This window comes from Zonotrichia albicollis, chromosome 2 (assembly GCF_047830755.1).
Source record: "Zonotrichia albicollis isolate bZonAlb1 chromosome 2, bZonAlb1.hap1, whole genome shotgun sequence".
Taxonomy (NCBI): domain Eukaryota; kingdom Metazoa; phylum Chordata; class Aves; order Passeriformes; family Passerellidae; genus Zonotrichia; species Zonotrichia albicollis.
In genome coordinates this window covers 95,423,928-95,449,393 of record NC_133820.1, presented here as the reverse complement: position 1 = coordinate 95,449,393, position 25,466 = coordinate 95,423,928, and the positions used below count along the sequence as shown (strand labels likewise).

At 39.2% G+C, this 25,466-nt stretch overlaps 1 protein-coding gene across 2 annotated transcripts; it reads right to left on the bottom strand.

Moving 5' to 3' along the window:
* Nucleotides 1-25,298, bottom strand: ASMTL (acetylserotonin O-methyltransferase like). 2 transcript variants are annotated; one of them, XM_005495538.4, is made up of 13 exons: nt 25,140-25,298; nt 24,014-24,145; nt 22,188-22,235; nt 21,491-21,555; nt 20,423-20,484; nt 18,402-18,510; nt 14,256-14,676; nt 11,189-11,351; nt 9,249-9,433; nt 7,415-7,544; nt 6,182-6,325; nt 5,555-5,677; nt 1-325 (listed from the first exon to the last, which is right to left on the bottom strand). In XM_005495538.4, the coding sequence occupies exons 1-13, from the start codon at nt 25,230-25,232 to the stop codon at nt 111-113; spliced, it is 1,890 nt and encodes a 629-aa protein (XP_005495595.2). In that variant the 5' UTR covers nt 25,233-25,298; the 3' UTR covers nt 1-110. The 2 variants fall into 2 exon arrangements, with proteins under 2 accessions (XP_005495595.2, XP_005495594.2); XM_005495537.3 differs by lacking the exon at nt 1-325 and adding an exon at nt 2,033-3,412.
* Between the last annotated feature and the right edge of the window lie 168 nt (nt 25,299-25,466).

The following is a 25,466-nucleotide window of genomic DNA, read 5'->3' as shown; positions in this document are numbered from 1 at the left end:
GCATTTCTTAATACATTTCTTTTTTATGGTATTGATGGGAAGTTGAGAATGTATTTGGATAATTACAAAACATCAAACACAAGTATAAGACATCCAGACTACATTTTTGTCTAAGTCTTAACACAGAGAATGACATCTAACAAATTTCCTGTTATTCTGATTTTGACATTTTTGAATCCATGTTGTTCCAGCAAAGCTTGATATTCAGAGCCACTTCTCTCCTTTCCCTCTGTCTGCACAAGCATGTTCAAAGACTGCAGCAGAGCTGTGCTCCTGTTCTTCTTTTCATCATCCAACACCATTTCAGCCAGCAAAACTGCACAGCCTAATTTAAAAACAAACACATGCAACAGTTCTAATCCATTATCAGGCAAGAAAATTTCTGCTGCCATATAGAAGGGTGCAAACTACAAGACCTGGGTGAATTCCTTTATCATTTATGGATTTTCTCTCCTATTAAATGACTAATCCACTATTGAAAGAATAATCCACTCCTCTCACAAACCCCAGGAAATTCCCTTTCTCAGTATGGAGAAATCAAACACTCACAAGTCAAGTCACGTCTGTTTTCGGGGAAAAGGGGATGACTTGTGTAGACTTGGCATGAGGACTATAGGAAACAATAAGACAGGAATAGAGTTGCATCTCTTTGGGATATACTGCTGCTTCACATTCATGTTGAAATGATGCCAAGCAGAGAGAAGAGTGGATGGCAAGCATTACAGAAGCAGAGGAGAAGTCAGTGTTTCTGTTCAATACATTCTGTACATTATTTCTGTAGAAACTGAATTCTTTGTGGTGGAACTGACCTAAAGATGAAAGCAGAACTTAAATGATCTGATTTACAGAGTCTTCTTCTCCATATTCAGAAGTGTGAGGGAAAAGGGAAGCCAAGAGAGGGCTACTGACAAAAGCATTGTGATACATACTTGCCTTCGGCCTGACACCAAGATCAAGATAGCAGAAGCTCAGAGTGATTTTATTATGAAGTGCAGCATAACATTCATACCTTTCTGACCTTTAAGACAATCTCCTCAGAGCCATTCCAACTTGTACAGCTCAGACATTCAATAATCATCAAAACCTTTTAAAACTTAACCCCCCTCATTCTTCATGTCAGGAAAATTTTCCTCAGTTATGTACATTGCTTAGAATCTTTTCAGTGTTAGACTATTAAATTCACTCCTTCTACCAGTCAGCAAAAGATATTCAGAGGAGCTGAAAAACTTAATTTGTGTATTAGTAAGATGAGCTTATAATTCCTCAGGTGACTGGGCTGCATCACATGATTGTAGAGCACCTGAGCCTGAAACAGACCACAGGAGATCTCTAGTCCAGCCTCCCACTCAGAGCAGGGCAGCTCTGCAGTCAGCTCAGCTTCTTCAGGACTGGCTTCATACATAGAAGCCTCCAAGGACAGAGATTCCACAACCTCCCTGGATCATCTGCTCCAACACTTAATTATCCTGAGAGTGCAAAGCTGTGGTACATGACCACAGACACCATGCCCAAGGGACTAATGCTTAGTGTTGTGCATTAATCACAGAGTAAATGAAGGCTGGGTGGTAGCCAAACACATTCTATTCTAATTTTACAGTCAGAGACATAGTACTTAGGGGCACAGTTTAAAGTCTCTAACAGTTACAGGTGTGCCAATGTTAGGATTTGATTGTTTCTGACTCAAACAGCTTAAAGCAGCTTAAGGAACAACATTATGAACTTCATGAGTAACTATGAGATGAGACACATCTGATTGTTAGAATGAGTCTCTCTCAACATACAAACCTGTTAAGCAAAAAGCAAGCTTCATGTCAATGTGGAAAAGAAACATTTTAAATTTATTCATTTGAATATTTGGCATTATCTATTTTAATATCTGCAGAGATAAGATCAGTCAAAATTCCATTTATAGAAACCTTCTGCTAAGAATTAAAAACCCCAATATGGCGAAGTCTGACATTTCCCTGATTTTGTGCACCTGAAATGCTCTGTAGGAAGCCTGTTTCTCCTAATGAGGTGAGCCACAGTGGCACTTTACCCATTGGCCAAGGAGCAAAGTAACTCCTGATTAACTAACATCTGGGCAGATGCCTTAACCTTCCTCATTAACTCTAAGTTGCAGAGGTTGGTAATTCAGTACTGGCACAGCCTCTTGCACACTGGTTTATTGGGACTTCTGCTGTACAAGCAACAGGCAAAAACCTCACAACTGATAGAAAGCAAGCTAGTTTGAAAGTGTAACTTTAATTTCCAGAAAGGCTTCCATTACACTTTGAAAAAAAAAATTAAAAACCAGTGAAGTGTCAGGAAAGTAATAAACATTAGGAGAGGTGACATTTGTGACAAGTTACTTGAAGAGATGGGATACAGTATGCAGCTCTCCAATTAAAGATTGAAGCATGAAGAAACTTTTATTTTTTTAAATTTTCATACAAGGTTTTATACATAAATCCTAAAACTCATCTCAGTTAATGAGACAGAAAGCAAATATGGCTATTCAGCCATATTCAGAAAACCCCAGAAGTGGCAGCATGAAACATGAACAGCTCTCAGCTGCAGCCTGTGCAGGTACATAGTGTGGCTGGAGGCCAGAGGCTGCTGAAGTTCCTCTGTGACACTACAGCTATTGTAGGAGCATGTTTGAGGTTTGTTCTGTTTTCACTTTTGCTTGTAGAAGTGCTTTAAAAGACTATGAAATGTTTTTGAGCAAAGTCTCACACAGCAGTGGAAAAGAGGACTGTCATCCCCAAATTCAGGCAGATGGTACAATATTAATTTTTTTTTTTATTTCTGATAAAAATTAGTAGTAACCACTGAATACACTGCAGAGGGAGAACTCTCTTTAATTTTATGGCCCAAGAAAACTAATATATTGATGTAGCTCAGTACAAGCTTGCAGTTTTAACCTGACATGCTATACACAGCTATGCCAAGTCTAAGCTTAATACAGTATACAGAGGAACTGGACATGAAGGTATTTCACATGCAGGTGTTTCAGCCTGCCCCAGACACTTTTTAAAATGCACAGAATTCACTCTGGCAGAAGCTGCACTCCAGCTTGTATCCAGGGCCTGTAACAGCTATGCTTCAGACAAAGGGCCAACATGATCCTCAGCTGCCAAAATGAGTTGGTTGATGATGGGTATATTGCACAAGGGGAGAAAATTCAGCATTCCAGATTGGTTGTGGGCACACTACAGTGACAGATTCTTCTTGAAGCACAGAACAGCATCTAATAAGTTTCCTGTGATCTTAATTTGTACATCTGTGAATCCGTATTTCTCCAGTAGCTGTTTATATTCTGAGCTGCTTCTCTGCTTGCCTTCAGTCATACTGAGAGATTGTAGCACAGCTACTGAAGGGTGCGTCTTCTGTTCATCAAGCACAGTTTCTGTCACTAGCAAGGCACTTCCTGCATTTCCAAAACAACCAAAAGTGGTTCTGTGTAAGTTCAACTTTAAAGTGCTTTTTTGGAGACAGAGGTTCCCTCAGATTGATTTTTTTTAATGGTCTTCAGTGGAAATCAGTGAAAATTTACTTTCACCTATCTCTTCCTGGAAGCAACCATTTCATTGTTAAAAGAAGTTTAGAGCACTGGCGCCAGAAGTTCAGATCACTTCCTGCCTATGCTCTTAAACTCAGCCTCGCTTTCATTTGAACCAAACTCCTGTAAGGATCTGTCATAAGGCAAACTTTGTATAAGATAAAGACAGTCACCCAGAATTTTCTTTCATAATTTATAAACAGGATTATAGTTTATGGGATAGATCTTATTTTGCATCCTCTCCTCTGAAACAAATGTCAGACCTACACTTGCATTAAGGAATCAGGCTTTTCTGCTTTTTGTCTTCTTTGATCTGTAATACTGCCTGAATATGAGTCAGCAGTGTGCCTTGGCAGTCTAAAGGGACAGCCATGTTCTGGGGTGCATCCAAGCACAGGATCACTAAATTCTGTGATTTAGTCAGATGATCACTAAACAGGTGATTGTCTCACTCTACTCTGTGCTGGTACAGCCTTGCCCTGAGTACTGTGTGCAGTTTTGGGGCACCACAATATAAGACATATATATATGTGTGTATATATCTATACATAGATATATACACACATATATAGATATTAGGCTATTAGAGACCATCCAAATGAGGGCCACAAAGATGGTGAAGGGTCTCCAGGGCAAGCCTTATAAGGAGCAGCTGAGGTCACTTGCTTTGTTCAGCCTGGAGTAGATTGACTGAAGACCTAGTTGTGGTCCTCAACACCCTCACAAGGGGTAATGGAGGGCAAGTACTGATCTTTTCACTCTTGTGATCAGTGACACCACTCAAGGAAACAGCATGAAGCTGAGTCAGGGGAGGTTTAGTTTGGGTATCAGGAAAAGGGTTTTCATCCAGAGGATGGCTGGGCACTAGAATAGGCTCCCCAGAAAGTGATCCCAGCACTAAGACTGCCTGAGTCCAATGGGTGTTTGGGCAATGTTCTCAGGCACACGGTGTGACCCCTCGGGCATCCTGCATAGGGATAGAGGCTGGACTTGAGGATCCTGATGGGTCCCTTTCAACCCAGCATATTCTTTGATTCTGTGTGTAATTTTGGGTGCCTCAGTGTATGTGACCACGATGGTGAAGGGCCGTGAGACCAAGATTCATGAGGTGCAGATGAGGTCCCCTGATCTGTTCAGACTGGAGAACAGAGGGCTGAGGTGTGACTTCATCACCATGTACAATCTTCCTCAAAGGGAGCAATAGAGGGGAAGGTGCTGATCTCCTCTCTCTGGTGAACCAGTGATAGCACACAAAGAAATGCAATGAAGCATCAGGGAAAGTTCAGACTGGACAATTGGAAAAGATTTTTCACCCAGAGGGTGGCAGGCACTTAAACAGGCTCCCCAGGGAAGGGGTCACAGCACCAAACCTGCTGGAGTTCAAGGACCATCTGGATGATGTTCTTAGTCATATGAACTAGTTTTAGTTAAGCCTTCAAGAAGCAAGGAGTTCAATTTGATAATCCTTATGGGTCACTTCCAACTTGAGATACTCTGATGATTCTATGATTCAAATGCAGTAGAAAGTCAAAAAGGCTGCATATTTCTCAGGGTATGTGTGCATAAAGTAGTACTGAACTTCAGCCAGTTTACCATATTCTGGACACTACTGAGATAGTAAAACAACAGCAAAACAAACTGCTGCTGCTTGATTTACCCAAAGGAACTTCAGTTAGGCTAATTTTATGTATAGAAATAAGCACGTGTTTAATTAATTGATGATACAGGGCTTAGGAAGAAAGTCTGGGCATGACAGAGACTGTGGATATGATACAGTTGCAAGTGAAGCCTGCAACTATAGTAAAAGCTTATTATCTATAGTTTTATTTGCAGGTTTGTTTCCTTCTTTTTATTAGTAGGTATTATCATAATGCAAGCCTACACATTCAGGCAAAAGCTACTATGATTGAACAAAAAATATCCTAAGTTCATACTAGAAAAGCATTACTCAGTGCTCATTAAAGGTACATTAACATGCACCTTGAAGTTCACAAGGATAATAAAACATACCTGGTTTGCAAACAGCTGATATCTTGCTTAACAGCACGTGTATCTTTTCATCAGGCCAGTCATGAAGAACACGTGAAAGGATGTAAAGATCTGCTTCTGGAAGATTATCCTTGAAGAAGTCACCTGTTGGAAAACAGTTAGGACATTCCTGCAGAAACCACAGAGTACATACTGCAAAAACAAGGCGCTTCAGCAGAGTACAAAAGTAACAAGAATGAGCAGGTACAGTATGCCCTGATTTGCAGATAAGGAAAGTGTAGTTAAAGAGCAGATCATAGGCGAGAATTCTCTAACAAAACACTGGAGAGTAAACATAAAGCAAGGAAGGAGACAAAGTTCTTTGTAGTCACCATTTTGAACTTGTCTAGAAATGAAATACCTCAGACAAGCACATGTAGCTTTTGCTTCCAGGGGTATTAAAAAACTTCCTTATTCATACCTACTTAGCTACATTCTCCAAGCATTTTTTTATCCCCACAGTCTTGAAAAATACTATGTCCCCATTTAGCCTGGGTGAACCTATACTGCCTTGTACTAAGATATGTTTGGGGTTGCAGCAGCAGCAAAAGAGCCTGTTTGTGCTCAAGGACAAGAGAAACCAGAAAAATGATCATGTGCTACATTTACCTGACACAAATGTTACTGGAGCAGTGTGCTGTCCTGAAAGCTGAAAGTAAGAGGTGTTTGCAATGACTTCTGGAAGGTCAAATACTGTGACCTTGAGATTTGGGTATACTTGTACTAATTCATAAGCCAGAGCGCCTGTGCAACCTGTTAAGAGTTTAAAGAAGTCAATTCAATTATTTTCTCCCAGAATTTGCAGACATTTTTAAAGACAAGGCTATATACAACATTGTGAAACAGAGGCATCCAATCAGAACCAGAGATAGACAGCTCAACAACAAACAAGACTTCCTGGTTGATAGAGCAAGGTTTTAAAGGTTGTGGAATGCAGGCATGACTCCTTACTGACACAGAATTGCAAATGTGACCTTTGATATCAGTACCTCAGGGTTTTTCTGGGGAGTATCAAAATGTAAATGAAAAGGCAAATACTTATATTTGCTGAAGAAGAACACCTCTAACTGTTTAGCATTTACAAAGCACTGACATATATGAAATTTGACACTCTCCAGCATAGTAAAGATTGTGAAGTTCTGGAGTCTCTACACAAGTGGCAACAGTTGTACCAGTGCTGGGTTAATTCCTCTGAGATACAGTCCACCTCCTCAGGCACTAAAATTATTCTTCCTTCAGTGGATCTTTCCCTATATAATAACACTTCCTCTGTGCAGCTCCAAGCACAGAGTTTCTTATAAAAAAAAAGGGAATGCTAAAAAGCAGAGTTTCTTCAGGTATATCACTAGTCTTCAACATATTGATGGACATATTAGATATTAGTAACTACAACAATACACAAAACAAATCCATTAGAAAAGAATCAAAACTTTTGTTTTAGCAGTGCAGTGTTTCAAGTTTGACACCCCACTAGTGGTGGTTCACTACTTGCATTACTTTTGAATATCCTGGATGTGCCTAAGGAGAGCAACAACACTGCTGAAAATGGCACTCTCACCTCAATGCCGTATCACCTGAGCCACTATCTTACTTTCAGCCTTGAGCCATGTAACTGATTGAAACAAACATTCACTTGTCTTAAGCTATTCTAATACCATTTAGGTAACTCTGCTTTCAATTAGCTGCACTGCTCTTTTATCCTGACCTTGCAGTATCAGAAAAACAACAGTAGATAATATTACTACAGCTCTAGTGAAGAAATACATGTCTTTTAAGTAATAAAATGCAGAATTGAAATCAAGCTTTTCCCTTTATTATATACAAGTTAATTACAAGCAATACCTCCTAAATCACAAGCAGATTTAAATTGTGAAAGGTCAAATGCTGTAGCCACATCTCTTGCTGTCAGGCGAGCAATGCTGTGCATGGCAGCCATAAAACGTTGCTTCACTTCCTGTCTGTGATAATAGTCCTAAAAAGGGGGAAAAGCAGCATAATTAAGGTTTATTTTCAGGGTTAATTAAAACTATGTACAACCAAGGCAGTCGGTGAACATTAGAATTCCCAAAATGAAAAGGTCCATTAAAAATGCCACTGACTATTTGCTCATCCAAATCCTTTGCTGTAGTGATAAGCAGATTTTTGCATCCTCTCGAGAATTCTGATCACACAGACACCTTGAAAGGACAGATTTAGGAGAATGAAAGAAAAAGTGCTCCTTCTTGATATCCTCACAAATTGCTTTCATTTCACTCAAACATGTATTCTCCCATGATGGAAAAAATAACTAGATAATTGGGCCATACCATAAATCAGAAATGCTAAAGATCATTCTGGTTTTGTTTTTTTTTTTTTTGATTAGGGAACAAACAAGCATTCAGTAGCAGAATCTCATGCCTTTACCTTTTCAAGGACACAAACACACAAATCCCTTTACCTTTCACGTTTATATAGATTTCACCAGTGGCTGGCTTTGCAACTACCATGAAGTGGCAGTATCTCCAGGCTGTGGTGTGCATAGTGCCATAGGCAGACCATAGATTCTTCTCAGGCACACCATCCTGTACACATATGGAGCCCAGGTCCAAACTGGACACAAGAATCACCCAAGCAAAGTTGATAACCCAGATTTAACAAAGGATAAGCTCCAGTGGTTAATTAAACCACTTAATTTGTATATAAATTTAGACATCTACTCCAACAGCTATCTTAAAGCAAAGTATCTTAACTCCCTTTAACGACCCTTTGAATGATTTCCAATGGAATTTTTGTCCTCCACTTATTTAAGTACTAACATGAAGCTGGCAGAGCTTTTAAGTCTCCAGAAGTCCTTATTTTGTTCCATTGACAATACATGAGGAATGTAGACATCTCCTTCAGGAGACTGCCTTCATCACCATCTTGAAGTTTAATACAAATTAAGGACCTCAGGATGTAGTCTGAAGTACAATTTAAGCCAGCAGTGCTGTCAAAGACATTCTCCTGCTCACACTAGCAGCTCTCTGCTTACACAGAGACAAATATTTATGCCTCTCAACCTGCTTCACCAGATGAGTAAATGACAAGTTAGGCTAGTTATACCCCTAAGTGATTCTCCAGTCTGATTACATCCACTTGGGCTAGCATTGGGAAAGGAATACCATAGATTGAAATAGAAAGCAGAAGGATTATAATTTTATCAGTAATAGTAATCAGCTTGAAGCTTATACAAAACTAAAAAACTTCATAAAGGAGATTAGATCCCTTCTCCACTGCATCAACATGAACCAGCTTTGACTACACAGCACAGCCTAAACTGGATGCACATCACTATCACCTGACTGGCATCCAATATGGAAGGAGTACATGTGTGGTAAGGTACTATCTGGTATTATAAAAGGGACACAAATGTCAATTCATCAGGCCCAGAGGTTGTTCTGAGTGTCAGTGGGATGGGCAACACTTCATCTGGAGAATTTTTGTCAGCACTCAAATCTCCCAATATATTCTGTGATTGCTCCACTACTTCACAGCCTAAAGCTGCAGAGAACAGAAGCCTGGGACTCGTGAATTGCATTGTGCTTCTACCATTTCTGAAACACAGCTGTTTGAAGAAAACTTGTCAATCTCCATTTGTCCCTAGAGCAGTTCTGGGCTCCTCACTACTGGTTTTGATACTAGTAAGAGTTTATATTACCTTAAATAGATCATCTGCTTTCTTTCCAAAGGCTCGATGATTCTGCCTGCTCCCTTCTTTGACAGCAAACTCCAGGTTTGTGAAGAGAGGCCAAAGGTGGTCATTAGAATGGATAATGTAGCCATGAAGTGAGTATTTACCATCTGAGGTCAGGTAGGTATTTGCTGAGTCTGTATTACTGTAACCTTATGGGAAGAACACAGTTGTAACCAGCTTTGTTTCAGTACTGTGCAACTCTTGTTTAAAATCTGAAGGCATGTTTTCCTTCATAAATAACTAGTAATCCTGATCTCATGATCTATTACTAAAACTTTTGCACAAAAAGTAATTCTGAAAGTCTTGTCATTCTTAAAGGAGCAAGTACTTAGTTTCAAAAAAGAATTTAGATGCTGGAAAATATAGATACACACCGATTTATTTTTTTTTATTTTAAACCAGAGTACCTCAGTTAGATACCTAATATTCAATGGACAGTGTTAGAAGTTCTCATTCTTGACTATTTTTGTTTAGATTATGACTGCTTCTCTCCTGAATTTAAGCTTTCTCCATTTTGTCTTTGGGTCTTTTTCATTTGTCTTGTCCTCTAACAGAGTTAAAAAGAGTCCTTCATTTTCTTTTCTTTACATCTAATTATTTCAAGTCTTACTATGTAAATGATACACATGGAAACTTAGAACTATATAGTGTTGACTGAAAAAGTTAATTCCAATACTGACTCCCTCATTTACATACACATTCATGGACTGTTCCAGTTAGGAGCACTAAAATTTAAGTTCTTGTCCACAAAGAGGGACAGATAGCAGAATTCTCCCCATTAAAAGCCTGATCCTCTGCTGAAGACTGATGGCACTGCTGCAGAAGGAAATGGAATTTGACAATCATTTTAGATAGAAACACAGAATCACTTCAATGGAAAAGCCTTCTAAGGTTATCAAGTACAACCTTTAACCCAGCACTGTTAAGTTCACCACTTAACCAGGTTCCCAAGTGCCACATCTACATGCCTTTTGAATACCTCCAGGGATGGTGAGGCAGCCACTTCCCTGGGCAGCCTGTTCCAATGCTTGGCCATCTTTTCAGGGAAGAAATTTTTCCTAATATTCAATCTAAATCTCCCCTGGCATACCTTGAGGCTGTTTCCTCTTATCCTGCTGTTAGTTACTTGTAAAAAGAGACCATCTCCCACCAGGCTACATCCTCACACGTAGTTGTGGAGAACAATAAGCTCTCTTCTGACCCTCCTTTGCTTTATGTTTAACATTCCCAGCTTCCTCAGGCACTCCTCACCAGACTTACACTGCAGACCCTTCAGCAGCTCCATTACCCTTCTCTGGACACACTGCAGCACCTCAGTGTCTTTCTTGTCATCAGGGGCTCAAAACTGAGCACAGGATTCAAGCTGTGGCCTGGCCAGTGCTGAGCACAGGGGCACAGTCACTGCCCTGCTCCTGCTGGCCACACCACTGCTGATAGAGGCCAGGATGCTCACTGGGCACCTGGGCACTGCTGGCTCATGTTCAGCTGCTCTTGAACACCACCAGGTCCTTTTCCACTGGGCAGCTTTGCAGCCACCTTCCCCCCAGCCTGTAGTGCTGCATGGGGTTGCTGTGACTCAAGTACAGATGACAGATCTGAGCTATTACACTGTTCCTTGGGACTGTTCATGCAATCTTTTCTTAGAAATCTGGTCAGTATTATGTACAGAGAGCAAAAACAATCTAAGGTTTCCATACGGGAGACTTGAATGTGTTCATTACATAAAGCCTTCCACCACATGAAACAGTTCCAGCTACTAATAATGAAGCAAAGGAATCCATTCCCCTCTGCCCCAAATCCAAGTTACCCACAATATCAAGTCAGAACCTGTGACCTTAAAAGCATCTCTTCCAGTCCTGTCTGTCTTTTAGTGTATACAGTTGCACAGAGGGTAAATTAATCACCTTGTGGTGTTTTCTCCAGTAATCCAAGAGAAGCACATGCATCAAGGAGTCTTTCAGTTCCACATACAGAGGCTCCAACGTAATTTGCAATATCCACAGCCTTCGTTGGACCTTTATCTTTCAGATGATCAAATATCTTCAGCTTAGAGGCTACAAATAGAGCCTATGTGTAGGTAAAAAATTGTTATGTTGTGTTTAAAAGACTGAAATCAGAAAACAGAAGAATTATATTGTTTGCCTACAATTATTCTACACAACTACTGTTAAACTACTGCAACACAATTTCACAAACCTCCTAAAAATTGCTCCCTTCCTTCTCAGAGGGTTTCAGTATCTTGGCTAAGTAACAGAACTTTTAACAATGGTGTTTGGGAGAGAAGGAAACTCACAGTATTCTGGAATGCAGCCTAAAAGTTGTGTATGAAGACCCACTTTATTTATATATTTAGCACTTCTCCATCTATATGGCTGTTTGATGTAATGGAACATTCTTAAGCATATGAACCAATACCAAAATTTGATAATAAAAATTATTATTAAATAATGAAAAATTAAATTTGATAGACGCAAAGCATAAGGAACTCAAAAGTCTCCACCAAGATAGTGTAACAGCTTCAGTTGCTAAAGTACAAGTTGTTATTTTATCAAAATTAAGGAAAAAACCGAAAAAGATTAAGAACAAAAAGAATAAGACTTCATAGGACAACTGCACTACAAGCACACCTTACCAGGATGTGTACAGATGGGGACAAAAGAACAGCTAGTACTTCATGGTGAAGAAAAAGTAATGGGTAATGGCTGCCTTAAATTGAAAACCTTAGCTGAACTTTTTTCAAGATATGCTAACCAAACCAGAGAGTAAAGTTAATTAAATATAGTAATATATACCTCTCCATTCAAAATTAATTTGCAATTCTACAGTTTCTGTATTCTGAAGCAGGTAAAACACCTAAAATCAAGGAACTTGTGGAGAGCACAACAGTGGAGGCAAATGCAGCAATCACAGAATCCACTTCTTTACAACTGCAAGCAACTATAATGAAATTTAAATCTAAAGGTAATTAAGGAAAGAAGGGCCTTGACATTCTGTTTGATAAAAATCAAAGGGAGAAAAAGATTAACTTTGAGAGGTAGGTCCGCTACTGCATGCATTTATATTCTATAATCTTCACATTACTTTATTCTATTTTATAACAACCTTAATAAGAACATATTGCTGGGATTTATTATAATTCAGGCTTTCACAATACTGAGCCAATTACACCTAGTTTACAACCAGATGGCTTCTGAGACCTGCCCAGTCTTTGGACTCATACCAACTGGAAACCATTAGAACAGGAAAAAGAAGGTGAGAAGATAAGGCAGAAAACTTGGCTGACCAACCCATACAGTAATTCTCAGTTAAATTTAAAAAAAAGGAATTAAAGAAGAAAAAAATGTAAAAGATATGAGTACAGATCAGACCGTAAATTTGGAACACAGTAAACTTCGAAGTTTTTTAACGTGCAGGTATTTAACCCTGATCTCCTCCTGTTCTGCAACAGAGTGGTTCACAGGGAAACAGACAGCAATGCCTTCACCTGTGGGAGACTTTACTCACTTTATAAAGTTCTTGAAGTGACACCCAAGAATCAAAATGAAAAAAACTTTAGAGTTTTGGTGGAAATAAATGCTTTTGTATACTTATACCTATTCTGCAAATGGGAACATAATGAGTTTTGTCAGATTGCAATTCATCACTACTGGTAATTAATTTTACAAAGATCCATTTAGTGGGAAAAAAAATCCCACAAGTTCAACATGTGATTCAGTACTTCATACTATGACTTTACACAGGAGTAATGAGAAAGTAAAGTTGTTTCTTTTATTTCCAGCTTCCACTGTCTTTCACTGCACAAAACTATTCAGCATCACATCACTGTAAACAGTATAAGTAATATACAGCCACACTCTGATGATTATCCATATTTGTTTTTACTTAAATGGAAGAAATGCTAAGCATCATCTCACCCATTCAAATATGTCACTCCCCATAGGTACACAAGAAGTTCACAAATGCAGCACCCTCAAAGCCACTTCATTCCAAACCTCTCAGGACAGCTTTGTATGCCTGCAAGCAGCACACCCACAGAACCACATGATCACACTAGTCTTCCTCCAGAGCTGAGCACAACTCTCCACTGTTTCAGCAAAATTATTGTTCACTGTCTGGTGTGCCCCCCTCCATTCACCTCCAAGTTGCTGGATCTTTAGCTCCAAGTTTGCATTTCACTGCCAGTTTAGCACTTTTTTTCAGACATCTTCCTAAAACACGAATAACTTGGAGACCAGTGACCTATTAGAATGATCACTGTTCATTTCTTCTTCCTTTTCTTCACTATTGTCTTTGCCAAACTGGAACTATGCAGAAAATCTGGAAGTAATTAAAATGTCCAGCTATGCATTCCTCATCAGGCCTGGCTGAAACACAGAGCATGTGACCTTGTTTGTGAGCTGCTATGAGTATGCCTCCATCAGATACAGCATGGATATTATCAGTTAAACACATCCAGAACATGAAACAGGTTATTAAAATTAATATTCTAAAGAGGCAGTAAAAAAATTAAGATCTTCCACAGAATTCTAATGCAAAGCCTTAAAAGTTAGAAAGGAAATATAATATATACAATTCTTGTCACAGTGTTAAGTCAGGTGAGTTAATCACATTAATTTTTTTTTTTTTTTAAGAGTATATAATTCCAGCTCAGTTGTGCTCTTCTGATCAGTAAAAAAAGAAAAACCTGCAAATTCTTTTCGTCTCAACTCAAGGGATAAAATTATCCAATAGATAACTGAAATTTCATAGAACACGTAAAAGCAAATACAAAGAGACAAACCCAGCAATGTTTGCACTGCACCAGAAATTTCAGCTATTTTAAGATTCTCCAGAACATCAGTGGTCCTTTTTTACTAATTATTAATATATTTCTTCTCCAGCTGAAATATTTCACAATACCTGCTACATACTGAAGTGCAGTGAAACAAAGGCATCAGACAACCATGTAATGAGTAGGCTTTTTTCCCTTACCTTTGAAGCTCTAAAACCATCCATCAGCTCTAGAATTTTGGATGGAAGTTTTGGTGCACTCTGTGACACTGCATTCTGATTTTCCAAAGGTACTGTAAAACCAGTTCTGACAGCAGAAGTGTTTTCAGAAGTGTAAGCAGCTCCTGAGGAATGCATCCCACTGTGGTCCAACTTACTTGCAACTTTGCGCTCTGTGAAATTTGAAGATTCTCCATCGCTGAGGTTCTCAAAAGTGTCCACAGAAGGGATAGAGTCATACTTTTTATGTTGTATGTTATGTTTAGAGGGCAGATAGTACAATTCTGCCAGCTTTTTGCAGAAGTGATTCAGAGGAAATCCCACCACATTCAAGAAGTCTCCATGGACATACTCAACTAACATTCCACCAAGGGCCTGAATACCGTATCCACCAGCCTTGTCCCTGAGGAAGATAAAACAAAACCAACAAAGATCTAATCAAGTTTAAGAGCAGAGATATCACAGAACACTAATAGTACACCAGAACTGCAGAGGCTAGAATTCTAGCATACCTAAGTTACAGGCAGACCAAATCTACTAGGTAGGCTCAACACTTCAATTTGTAAATAACAAGATAAATATAAGGATCAGAATTTCTACTAAGGGTGAGGAGCCAAAGGTCTTGATGCTTCAGACAGTGCAAGTGCAACAGTCACCTAAGCAGCAGGTGACTGCAGTCAGTGTGTTGCCATAGGTTACCCAGTCGTGGCTACCAAAAAGGTAACAGTGTCACCAAAAGCAGCACTGCCACTGGTCACCAGATGCATAATGAACCTCACCCAATTCCACAAGAGGCTGGAAAGCCTTTAGGTCCCAAAGGAGCTCAATAAAGATGACCTTTTAGAACTCAAATCATTACAGAAAGCATCTTACAGATCTCAGTCATAGGAATACCTCAAACGAGGATTGGGAAGACAAGACTTCCTTGGAAAAGAGCAGCCTATTCAAATAAGATCCACTACTCTATTTAGCCCTATCCATCCATCTCTTGTGCAACCATCTGAGACAGAATAGAGTTGTGGTTCACAACACTGCTCTCAGATGTCACGGTAATACTAGTAATTTGGCACAGGAATGTACATGCACAGAAACTAACCCTGGAAATCTAGTTTGTCTTTAGGTGTAATTATGCAAATTCCACAGATTGGAATGGAAATATGTACAAGTCAGATAAGCTGCAGGAGACCCAACAATTTTACTGTTTTAATACAAGGAACAAGGCAGTTAAAAGTATGTTTCCTACATAACAGCAGAATCTGAAAACCTACGTCAGCAAGCTTAGAAACCAAAGGTCAGTCAGTCTCAGATCTATTAACTTAAGGTAGTATGGAATTACACAAACTGCTTGAGAAAGAAGGTCATTGCATTGTCAGCACTACCTTATAACTTTGTCATTGTTTAAATTATTTTTTCTTTTATAACATTATTATTTAGATCAACTTCATGAGGAATATTATAATGACTAAAATGTCTTCTCATTTGCCAATGAAGTTATAGTTATTTTGGTATATGCTTACAGGTAGGCAAAAAACATTACAACCATCAAAAGCATCAGTATCATACTCCCAGCAAGAAGATGAACAGAAATGGCTACACATTTATTTTTCTACAACACTTCATGTTCTGGATTGGATCCTGAAAAGAACTTTTATATTTTATATTTTATTCCTTCACAGTAAAATGTGAAGCTGTAGAGTTGAAGGCTCAGTCATCACCTCCTTACCAGACTGCAGTAGAGTCCTTTAGTTTCACTGCCATCAGAGGAGAGCTACTAAAATCACATCAGTTTTCAGGCTAGCAGTTGTAAGCAGAGACAGATAAATTTGTTCATAAGGGAAAGATTACAAAATAAAAAGCTGGGTCAAAGTCTACTCATTATACAAACCCCAAACAGTGAGGATTACTGAGGTACAGCCTTCTTTCTACAGATATACAGAAAAAAAGGAAAGAGACTGCCTGCAAGGAGAAATCCTTGCTTAGAAAGAGGAACAGGAATAAAACAAAAAGCAAAACATCTTTCTGAAGCCAAAATTTGAGGGTTTTTATAGCCTCATCACAGACTACCTTGAGACAGCAATTTCCCCTCCTTCCTTACCCATACTTTACATCAGCTATGTATTTCTAGTATTACTCTGTCACCAGTGATTGACTTAAATACTATATGCCAATTTTCTTCTTCAGTCTCATCAAGAACCATCACTGTCATCTTCCTGTCACCTCTCAAGAGATGACTAGATTATTTCAGACTCCTGTAACTGGAAGTGGTTGAAGGAAGGTGCAATAAAGTATTGCACATCTGGGTATGGACCCTACTGCATATGGTACACGTGTTTTTGATAGAAAAAGAACTCAATTTAATCCTTAACCAGAACTAGTCATTTTTCTTTTATTTTTTTCATGTGATTATTAAGTCTTGTATTATTTCAGAAAACAATTTTGCCATGTAAATTAAAAAAAAGGAATGGTCACTTGTTGTTTAGAAAAACCTATAGAATAGATTTTTCTATGGGTTTAGAAAAATCCATAGAATTGTGTAACTTGTATGAGTGGGCATGGAGAAGAGAACAAAAATAACCAAAAACCAGTGCTGTGAGATACTTCTCCTTACTGAATTTTGCAAAATTTATAGGACACCATGGTTAGTAGTTGCTTTGCAAAGTTGGAACAATTGCTTCCTATTATATAAACGTAATAGGGACATATCTAAACAAGGATTATAGAAACAAAGATCAATTTTCTTCAGCCTCAGGGAATAATAAAATACATTCTCTGAACCTTTGGTCCTTGAGAAACCCTTGATGACACACTCCTTTTCCAGGAGAATGAACAAAACAACCCAGCACTGCTCACGAACCATTTTGGTGCAGCAAAGTACTGCTGAAGATATTTGCTTCCAGAGGAAATATTCAGAATATTCCAATATAATTTTCAATCTCACATTCTTCCTAAAAATCCATGGTCATTTCTCCTTCAAGGTGCAACTTTATGGCCCACTAAATCTAAACATCATACTAACTGGCATAGTAAACATCACCTTCCAAAAACCTATGTCGGAATTTATTACAAGCTGCAATCTGGCCAAAACATTCTCTCCATATTATCAAATTTAAAAACCAGTCTATTCAATAAGCTGTCAACCTTACATGTTCACCAAGTACACCTCATTTACACATAAGCATTGAAGTATATCCAAAGTCCACAGTGGTTTCTTTTCCCCAGTAAAGCGTGGCTTTATTGTTTTATAGCACAAATGAGTTCAACAACCACCACAATTTCTTACATGGTCAAAATTGAAGCTACAGGGACAAAAGTTCACATCAGATCACCTGATATGCAGTCCATAGTGCTAACTATGCCTTCAGGCCGGTCCAGCTAACACAAAGGGAAGACAAATTCCTTTCCCCTGTTGTCTCCAAAAAAGTACTTTTTTTTTTTTTTAAAGCAATCTAGTGAACTTCATCTTAGGAGCAGTAATTAGGCATTGTATTCTCATCCTATTTCTTCCATGGAATAGCTGTTGTCTGGTATATTGTCTTTGCAAATGTTGCCTATACAGATCAGTAACTATATTAGCAGTGTAGCAGAAACGCATAAACTGAAGGACAATTCTGACACAGTAACACACACAAACTGGGTGTTCACTTCTCACAAGGATAAGTAAAAACTAAGCTGGTGTTCCTTGAGTTAGAGCAGTGATTTTGATAAACTAAATACACCAAGTTCTAGCTTTCTCCCAATACAGTTCCATGATGCCCTGATTATCCAACACTACCTCTCTTCACCTGTTTGTAATGAACTATGCATTGTCTTGGGCATTGAAGATCCCTGAATGGTTCTGCTAACAGAAAGATAATTGTACATTGCACAAGTGCTTGCTTAATCCAGAGTATTTAAAGTCTTCACTTTTCAAAACCATTAGGGTTCTAAAAAGGTAGCTCACTTTCACTGGAGAAATGACAGCTTTACACAAGAACAAAAGAACAGTGCCCTTGCATCACCCATACTATCATTTCTCATACACACAGAACAAAATTTCACAGAACACAGAATGATGTTTTACACTGGCTTAACAATGTACCCTAAGGACTATTCTCAAGTGTTGTGTGATGGCATCAGGGTCTTACTTACATTGGCTCTCCACTGTGAATGTACTCCCATAAGAGCTCTTCAGACAGCTCAGAAAATTTTACTTTAGTCTCTTCATAGAAATCAGTGACTTCCATCTCTAGCTGATTGTCTACAGAAAGAAACAGGAATTGTAGTTTAGAGAGCATAAAATCTAGGTTGTATTTCTTAATCATTTTACAATTTTGCTTGAGAAAAATTAAATATATTGCACAGATGTATGTCTTCAGGGACAGTGGATTCAACTTTCCCAAAACAGTAAGTATGCATTTTCAGCCTCTGCAGTCCTGTCTCAGGGATAACAGATTGCTCTTCCTGTGTGGAATATACTCTTAAATTACCAATGCTTACACAAAGCTATTTATGGATGCTGGCACACACATCCAGCACTGAGTACAAAGAAGGTTACAGCCACCATTTCAACTTTATGAGTGTTGTCAAAGAACTCTTAACATATCAGAGTTCAACATGTAGCTGTCATAAAAGTGGGTACACGCAGCTGCACGTATACTTCAGACTTGGGTATCCAGCAGTCCCATCAAGAATCATCACCGTCACCTTCCTACCATCTCTGAAGAGATGACAATATTATTTCAGACTTCTGTAGCTGGAAGTGGATGAGGGAAGGTGCAATAAAGTACTGCAGACCTGGGTATGGACCCTCCTGCATGAGGCACACTGTGACCCTGCCGTCACTGCAGACAAAGGCTTTTCCAAAACATGTTCAAAAGGTAACAGCCTTGCACAGATGAGTGTGCACATTGCAGATTATTAGCTCTCTCTACTCTTTTCTATAAACACCAAGCATCTCCTGCTACCACAGTTCTGGCAGCACTGGAAATGCTTGAGGAGAGTAAGAAATATCTACAGTACAGACCAAAGGAAGAATGCCAACCAATTTCTTACAGTGATAGTGTGAAGCTCAAACAAAATAAGAAAATTGGTGCATATGAAGACAGATTACCACGTCTTTCAGTATTGATAACAAATTCTAGTAAAAAAATCCATCTTTAGCAAGTTAAAAAGCACATTGTAATTATAAACTGTAAATACAGTTTATAGTAATTCCAAAAAACTGTTCTATTGACTGCATCTCTTGGGGAATCTGCAGACTAAAGGTATATTGCTATTCATCTGACTGTGATGCAGTTCAAATTTGTACACTTCAAATGAGATGGGCTGTTACAGTATCACTACTACAGCTGGCTGCACTTAACCTTCTTCCTAGAGTAAAGGTGTTATTTACATTGCTGGGTTGCTCACAGGAACATGCCCTTTGCTGTGGGCAAAAGAAATAAAACATGTTTTATTTTTTTTGCAGCAGCTCTCCCTCTACTGTACTAGCATATTAGCAGTACTGCAATACTAAATGTAATTCCATTTTACAAGAGTTAAGAGCAACCATTCCAGAAAAAGTCAAAAACTGTAAATTTGTGTACAGAAAGCCTATGTCCAGTGAAATGTCTGCAAAAGCTCTACTAAAAGACTACTGGCACAATTATCAGACAATGCCCTTTAAACACTCCTCAAATTCTATTTATGGTAGTTTCCATAAAAATGACTCACTTTCTCTATACATTATGTGATAAGGAACATTGGTGTATTGCTCCCTACAGCTTCTTAACAGTCTGAGGTACTAAGCCTCAACTGGTCTAAGCACAACACAGAATGAAGTTGAAATGGATCACATTCAGCTCAGTCTCACTGTCTACAGTACCTTACTTGAATTTAATTTAGAATATTCCACCACTTACACTGGCCTTTCAATTAGCGTCACAGCTTTCAAAGACAGTATTTCTGAACTCCACTGTCTTGTCACTTTCCCTTCTGTGTGAAAACTGAATACAGGAAGAAGGCTGGCTTTTGTGGGGAGTCTTTAATTTATATTTTGATAAGGTAGTTCTCGAGTAGAAAACCAATTCAGACTGTATATGAAACATTTTCATCCTATTTCTTTATTTGTACAAGCTATCATGAGAGTAGTTTTTAATACAAATACTGAGTTGTAATAAAATGACACGTACCTTTACTGTGGCAGTGTATAATAGCCACTCCTGTGAAAACACTGTGCTCTTTCCCATTTAACCTGTCAGGCAAAAAATGTCCATTAAGCAACAGTCTTATGAAATATTCTACATGATTATATTGCTACAGCCTGAGAAGCAGACCATTTCATTAATGTATCACTCAATGGATCTGACATGTATCCTAAAGAAACAAATTTTATTTCAATATTCCTGAAAAGATAATGGCAAAACACACAAAAAAAAAAAAAAAACCACATAAAAAACACTACCAAAAGCTGCAGTCATTTCAAGTCTCTAAAATACCACTTGTATAAGAGTAGTCTATGGTATCAGCTCATTCACTGTACATCAGAAAAGTGACTATTTCAAATGCATTAGAGAAGGCCAGTTGGCATAAATTCTACTGTTAGGGCTGTCTTCACTGAAAGGTGGCAATAAACAGCTAGGTGATGTAACTCAGACTAGACATGTAATAGGGAACTAGAGCATATGTTCTCATTTCATCCACACTGCTCCCCAGAGATCCCATGGCAAGCCAGAGTGCAGAGGAAGAGCCCAGATTCCCTCACCCCTGGCTCTCTCTTGTAGTGGCTCCAGAGTGCCACGCTGTGGCCAACTAGTTGTGAGGAGTTTATTACCTGCTGTGTAAGCAACAGATGTATAATAGCAAGGGATTGTGAATCTTCGAAGAGACTATTTAAGGAATAATCTCATAAAGATTAGGCAGGATAATTCTGGATGAGATCAGAAGCATCTCACATGCTCTGTCCCCCACAAGATTCCACACCAAATTGTAAGGTGAAACTGTGTGAAAATTTTCACTTGACACCTTGGATATATGCAAAGATGCATCATCTTGTCTGCCTTTTTTCCTGGAGTTCTAAAAAGCTAAATATTTAAGTGCTTTTCATATCCCTAATTAAGAGACTGACCTACTAAACTTACAACAAACAAAACAAAACCCCAAAAATTTGCATATATCCCTTCTGTGGAACCCTTTTGAGAATCTAAGTGATGGAGAGAAACTGCATCTTCAAATTTCATATCTTACTTAAAACTACAGACCTTGATAGCATCCTGTATGCATCTTGCTTATCAACTGGTTTCTCCAGGATCTGCTTATCCACAGACTAAAACAGAAAAACAGAGTGAGTATGCTGCTTTTTCTCACTTCTCAAAAACTGAGGTCAGAAATGATGTTCATATCATGATTTCAGCCAGGGCTTCAAACGTGAGTCTATTGAGTAGAGCAAGAAGCACAAATACTTTGGTAGAACAGGTAATTTAGTGTCAAGCACATCGGTGCCATACTCTACCCTCCAATGGCTGCACCTCTCAAACAAAAGGATAATTCAACTTTTTATGTCTTAAACAGTTCACTGTCTCTGTGAAGATGTCACATACAAAGTGACCTCCTCCAACAAGGCAGAGCACAGGACTGTTCTCATGATCTGGACTTCCTGACAGACAAGTCACCTGAGAACAGAATTTCCGTTACATATTGGGAGATCCAAGGCAATATTTATGGCAGTATTAGTGCCCCAAAACCAGCAGCAAGGCTTCTAGCTCTCAAGAGTTCAAAAATTACCTTGTTGGGGAAAAAAAAGCCCTAAAAGCCACATCAACACATCCCAAAAAGATGTATCATAATGCAGGTATAACTTCACAGTGAAGGCAGCTTTCAAACTTAAACCTAAAGATACAAGTATTTTCTAGACTTGTCATAAATGAAAATAATGCAAAATCACTAAAGACTTCTTACCACAATAGTGTCTGCTCCTATGACAATATCAGGTGTTCTCATATGCTTCTGCAAAAGCATAAGAAGGCATTTGTCAGAAGATGGAAAGAGAAGAAAATTTTTTAAGATATAAGGTGAGAAAATAGCAGTTTACTGGTTTAGAAGTAAGGCTCTACACTGACCTGTAAGCAAGACACTATTTCTCCTTTTGCACTTTTTGCAAAATAGTAAATGTTTATATCACCATAAAAGTGAGGCTTGAGCACACCATTCTCAAGCTACAAATTTGCCCAAATACGTTACTGATGAATAAAAGCATCCAGGAAATAAAGTGCATTCTCAAAAGTCATTCTGGTCTTCAAGGTGGCAAACAATTCCTTTAAAGAAGTGACTTGGAGACCAGAGAATACAGCCCTCAAGGATCATTTCTCCAAGCAAAATTTTACTGAAAAATAAATCCCCTTTTTTTAGCTATACTTTGTGTTTTTCTCTTAAAAGGGAACACAATCTATTATTTTTTAAATATGAGAGGTAGCAATATATAAAAATTCCTTGTAAAACTATCTTGATTTTAAACAGTATCTGTCCTTATAGCTAAGTTTTGATTTACCTGCACGTTACAAGGCATACTGCTGTTACTTATCACAGCATGACATGAAGCCTCTGTGACCACTATAATAAAACATTTATAGGGAGGCAATTCAAAGAGCCAAAGACAAGACAAAGACTTGATGTGCTCTAAATTGTTTAACGATGTCTAGAATTAGTTCTACTAATTCCTGTATGAAGAAGCATTTCGAAATACACTGAACCAGCATTATCACCAGCACAGTGTTTTGCAATGAAAGCCCAAAGTAAGTAATGTATTGAGGCTGGGTTTAAAATCCATTCTACTATGCTGTACCATTGTCTGGAAGGTAGTTGACAGAAAACTGGGTAACAATTTACACTGGAGATCATGCAATATTTACTTTGAAGTATGGTGACATCTGGCAACACTGTTAATTTAAAGTGTTCAACATTCCTTTTCTGCTGCTAGAATAGGATCAGCAAACACCCCTCTCTTTCAGAGCTATATTATTAAGAAAATATTATGGTCAATTTTGTGAGATTTAATCTGCTCAACTTTTAAACAGGTTCTGGTAGCAAGCCTTATGTGGGCCTTACATAGCAAGCCTCTGGTGAGCCTTATGTGTTCAAACAGTGATCACAGCCAAGGGCATAAGTCAAACACCACTGAAAGTGTAAGTTGCATCACTGGTTTTGATAAAACTTAAGATACAAAATGGATGCCTTCTCTAACAGAATCTGAAATAATATCTACTTCTGCCTTCTTAAAATTAGATAGACAAATTCTGATTTAACACATTTTGAGGAAAGAGAGTATTTTTTTTTTCTGCTTTCATCCAGTACTACTATACTCACAACTCCTGAGCTATTCTTGTCATTCCTTCAGTGAAAGCTACTGCAAAGCACTGGAATCCCATCAGTGTTTTTCTGTGGAGTCTGTCTCCACAGTCAACAAGTAAGTCAAATATGTGGAATGAGGTCAGCCACACACCTGACTGTTCAAAAAAATATGGAATATGCATCCCCTACAAGAGTAGGTGTGATGCTGACAAAAGATGCAGGCCACTTCATTTTGTGGAAAGCCTGAACTGCACGCATTAGACTTCTGATTAGGCAATTTCAAGACACCATCTTTCACAAATGACAGGAAAACATACATTAGCCTTCAGTGAAGAAAAAGGACTCAGCGATCACTTAAACAGTGCAAGCAAATAAGTCACAGTAACATGCACCACCTAATGACAAAAAGCTCATTGCAGTAATAGTTAGTAACTTACTATATGCATTCTGTTTGCTACTTCAAGAGCTTTCTGTTTTGCTGTTTCCACAGCATACTCATAAGGGGCTGTAAAAGATGACTTTTCTAGTGTCTCCTTAAACCAGGATGGAACCACCTCAAACCGCAGGCCCTGTAACACAGGAAAGTGATGCAGTCAATCTGACCTCATTATTAAACACTGCTCCAAAGGCATATTAAGCAAATAGCAAATTTGACATCTGCTTTTTACATGTAACACACCTCACCCCCAAACACACACAAAAAAACTCCCCAGTGCTTCTATCTGTGTCTAGCGCATACATATCTTTTACAAGCAATCTAAAACAAAACAAGCAGAAAGTTGAAATTGGTGTGTATATTTGATTTTGCCCGTGTTTATTAGAGCCTAATCACATTTGTAATTTCATTACTCTTTCCATATAAAAACTAATAGTATAAACTTAGACACTTCATAAACAAAGGATTATATTACTTGATTGTTTTAAACTGAATCCATGAATAGCACTTCACTCATGCAACAGCAGTGCACATTCTTATAGGAGCTTTACTGCACTTTATGTGTCCTTACACACATCATAAACAAAAACCAAAACCAGACAGTGTCTGATTGGTTTCATCAAACAATGCCCAACTATTCTTCCAACTTTTTGCTCTAGGTTACACTTGTACATTTACAGCACTCAGCAGGCATGCTGTGTTTCTAGTAACTTAGTACATGATTGAACCTCGGTGCTTCTCCACACATCCGTATTTTGAAGTTATTTCTTCCACTTCAGTTCAATTAATCGGGAGAATTAAGAATGGTAATACTAAGCAAGCTAAGTTCGATAGGTGATACCCAAGTGCTATTCAAAAGCCTCCTGCAGCCCACCCAGCGAGGCTCACACATTCCTCCACAGGGACTGAACAGCCTCAGTGACAGGTTACGGCCTCCTTTGCTCTGCACCAATGCATTTCAGAAAGGACACATCTCCTTTATTGCCCCGCTCCCCTCCCACTGCTCTCCCGGGTGGGAGCGGGCGGGCCGGGAGGCGTCGGGCCCCGCAGGCCCGGCCGGCGCTGGCAGCAGCCGCCGCCCGCAGCCCCCGGCCCGTGCGAGGCCAGCGCCCGGGGGCCGCACTCACCACGTTGGTGAGGATCTCCTGCCGGCGCGGCGATGCGCTGGCCAGCACCACCCGCTTGCTGACCAGCTTCCCCAGCACCGGGTTCAACACCATGGCGGCAGCGCACGGCGGCTCTCAGCCTTCGCTCCGCGCTGCTCGGGGGCGGGGAGGAGGCCGTGGCGGCTTTATGTGGCGGCGGGGCCGCGGGGCGGAGCCGGGCCGGGCCTGGGCGGAGAACCTCGGGGCCGGATCCCTGCGGCACGGGGCGGCCGCGTGGGGGGAGAGTGGTTCGGAGGCCAGCCTGCCGTGAGGGAAGGGTTGCAGCTGTCCCGGTCATCCCCTGTACAC

What these genes read in the sequence shown, in the direction of transcription:
- ASMTL (XM_005495537.3), bottom strand. Translation starts at nt 25,232, where the DNA reads ATGGTGTTGAACCCGGTGCTGGGGAAGCTGGTCAGCAAGCGGGTGGTG. An exon ending in ATTCACAGTGGAGAGCCAAT is followed by an intron (nt 14,677 to 18,401) that starts GTAAGTAAGACC and finishes TATCTTCCTCAG; the next exon opens with GGACAAGGCTGGTGGATACG. An exon ending in ATGGTTTTAGAGCTTCAAAG is followed by an intron (nt 11,352 to 14,255) that starts GTAAGGGAAAAA and finishes ACCTACACATAG; the next exon opens with GCTCTATTTGTAGCCTCTAA.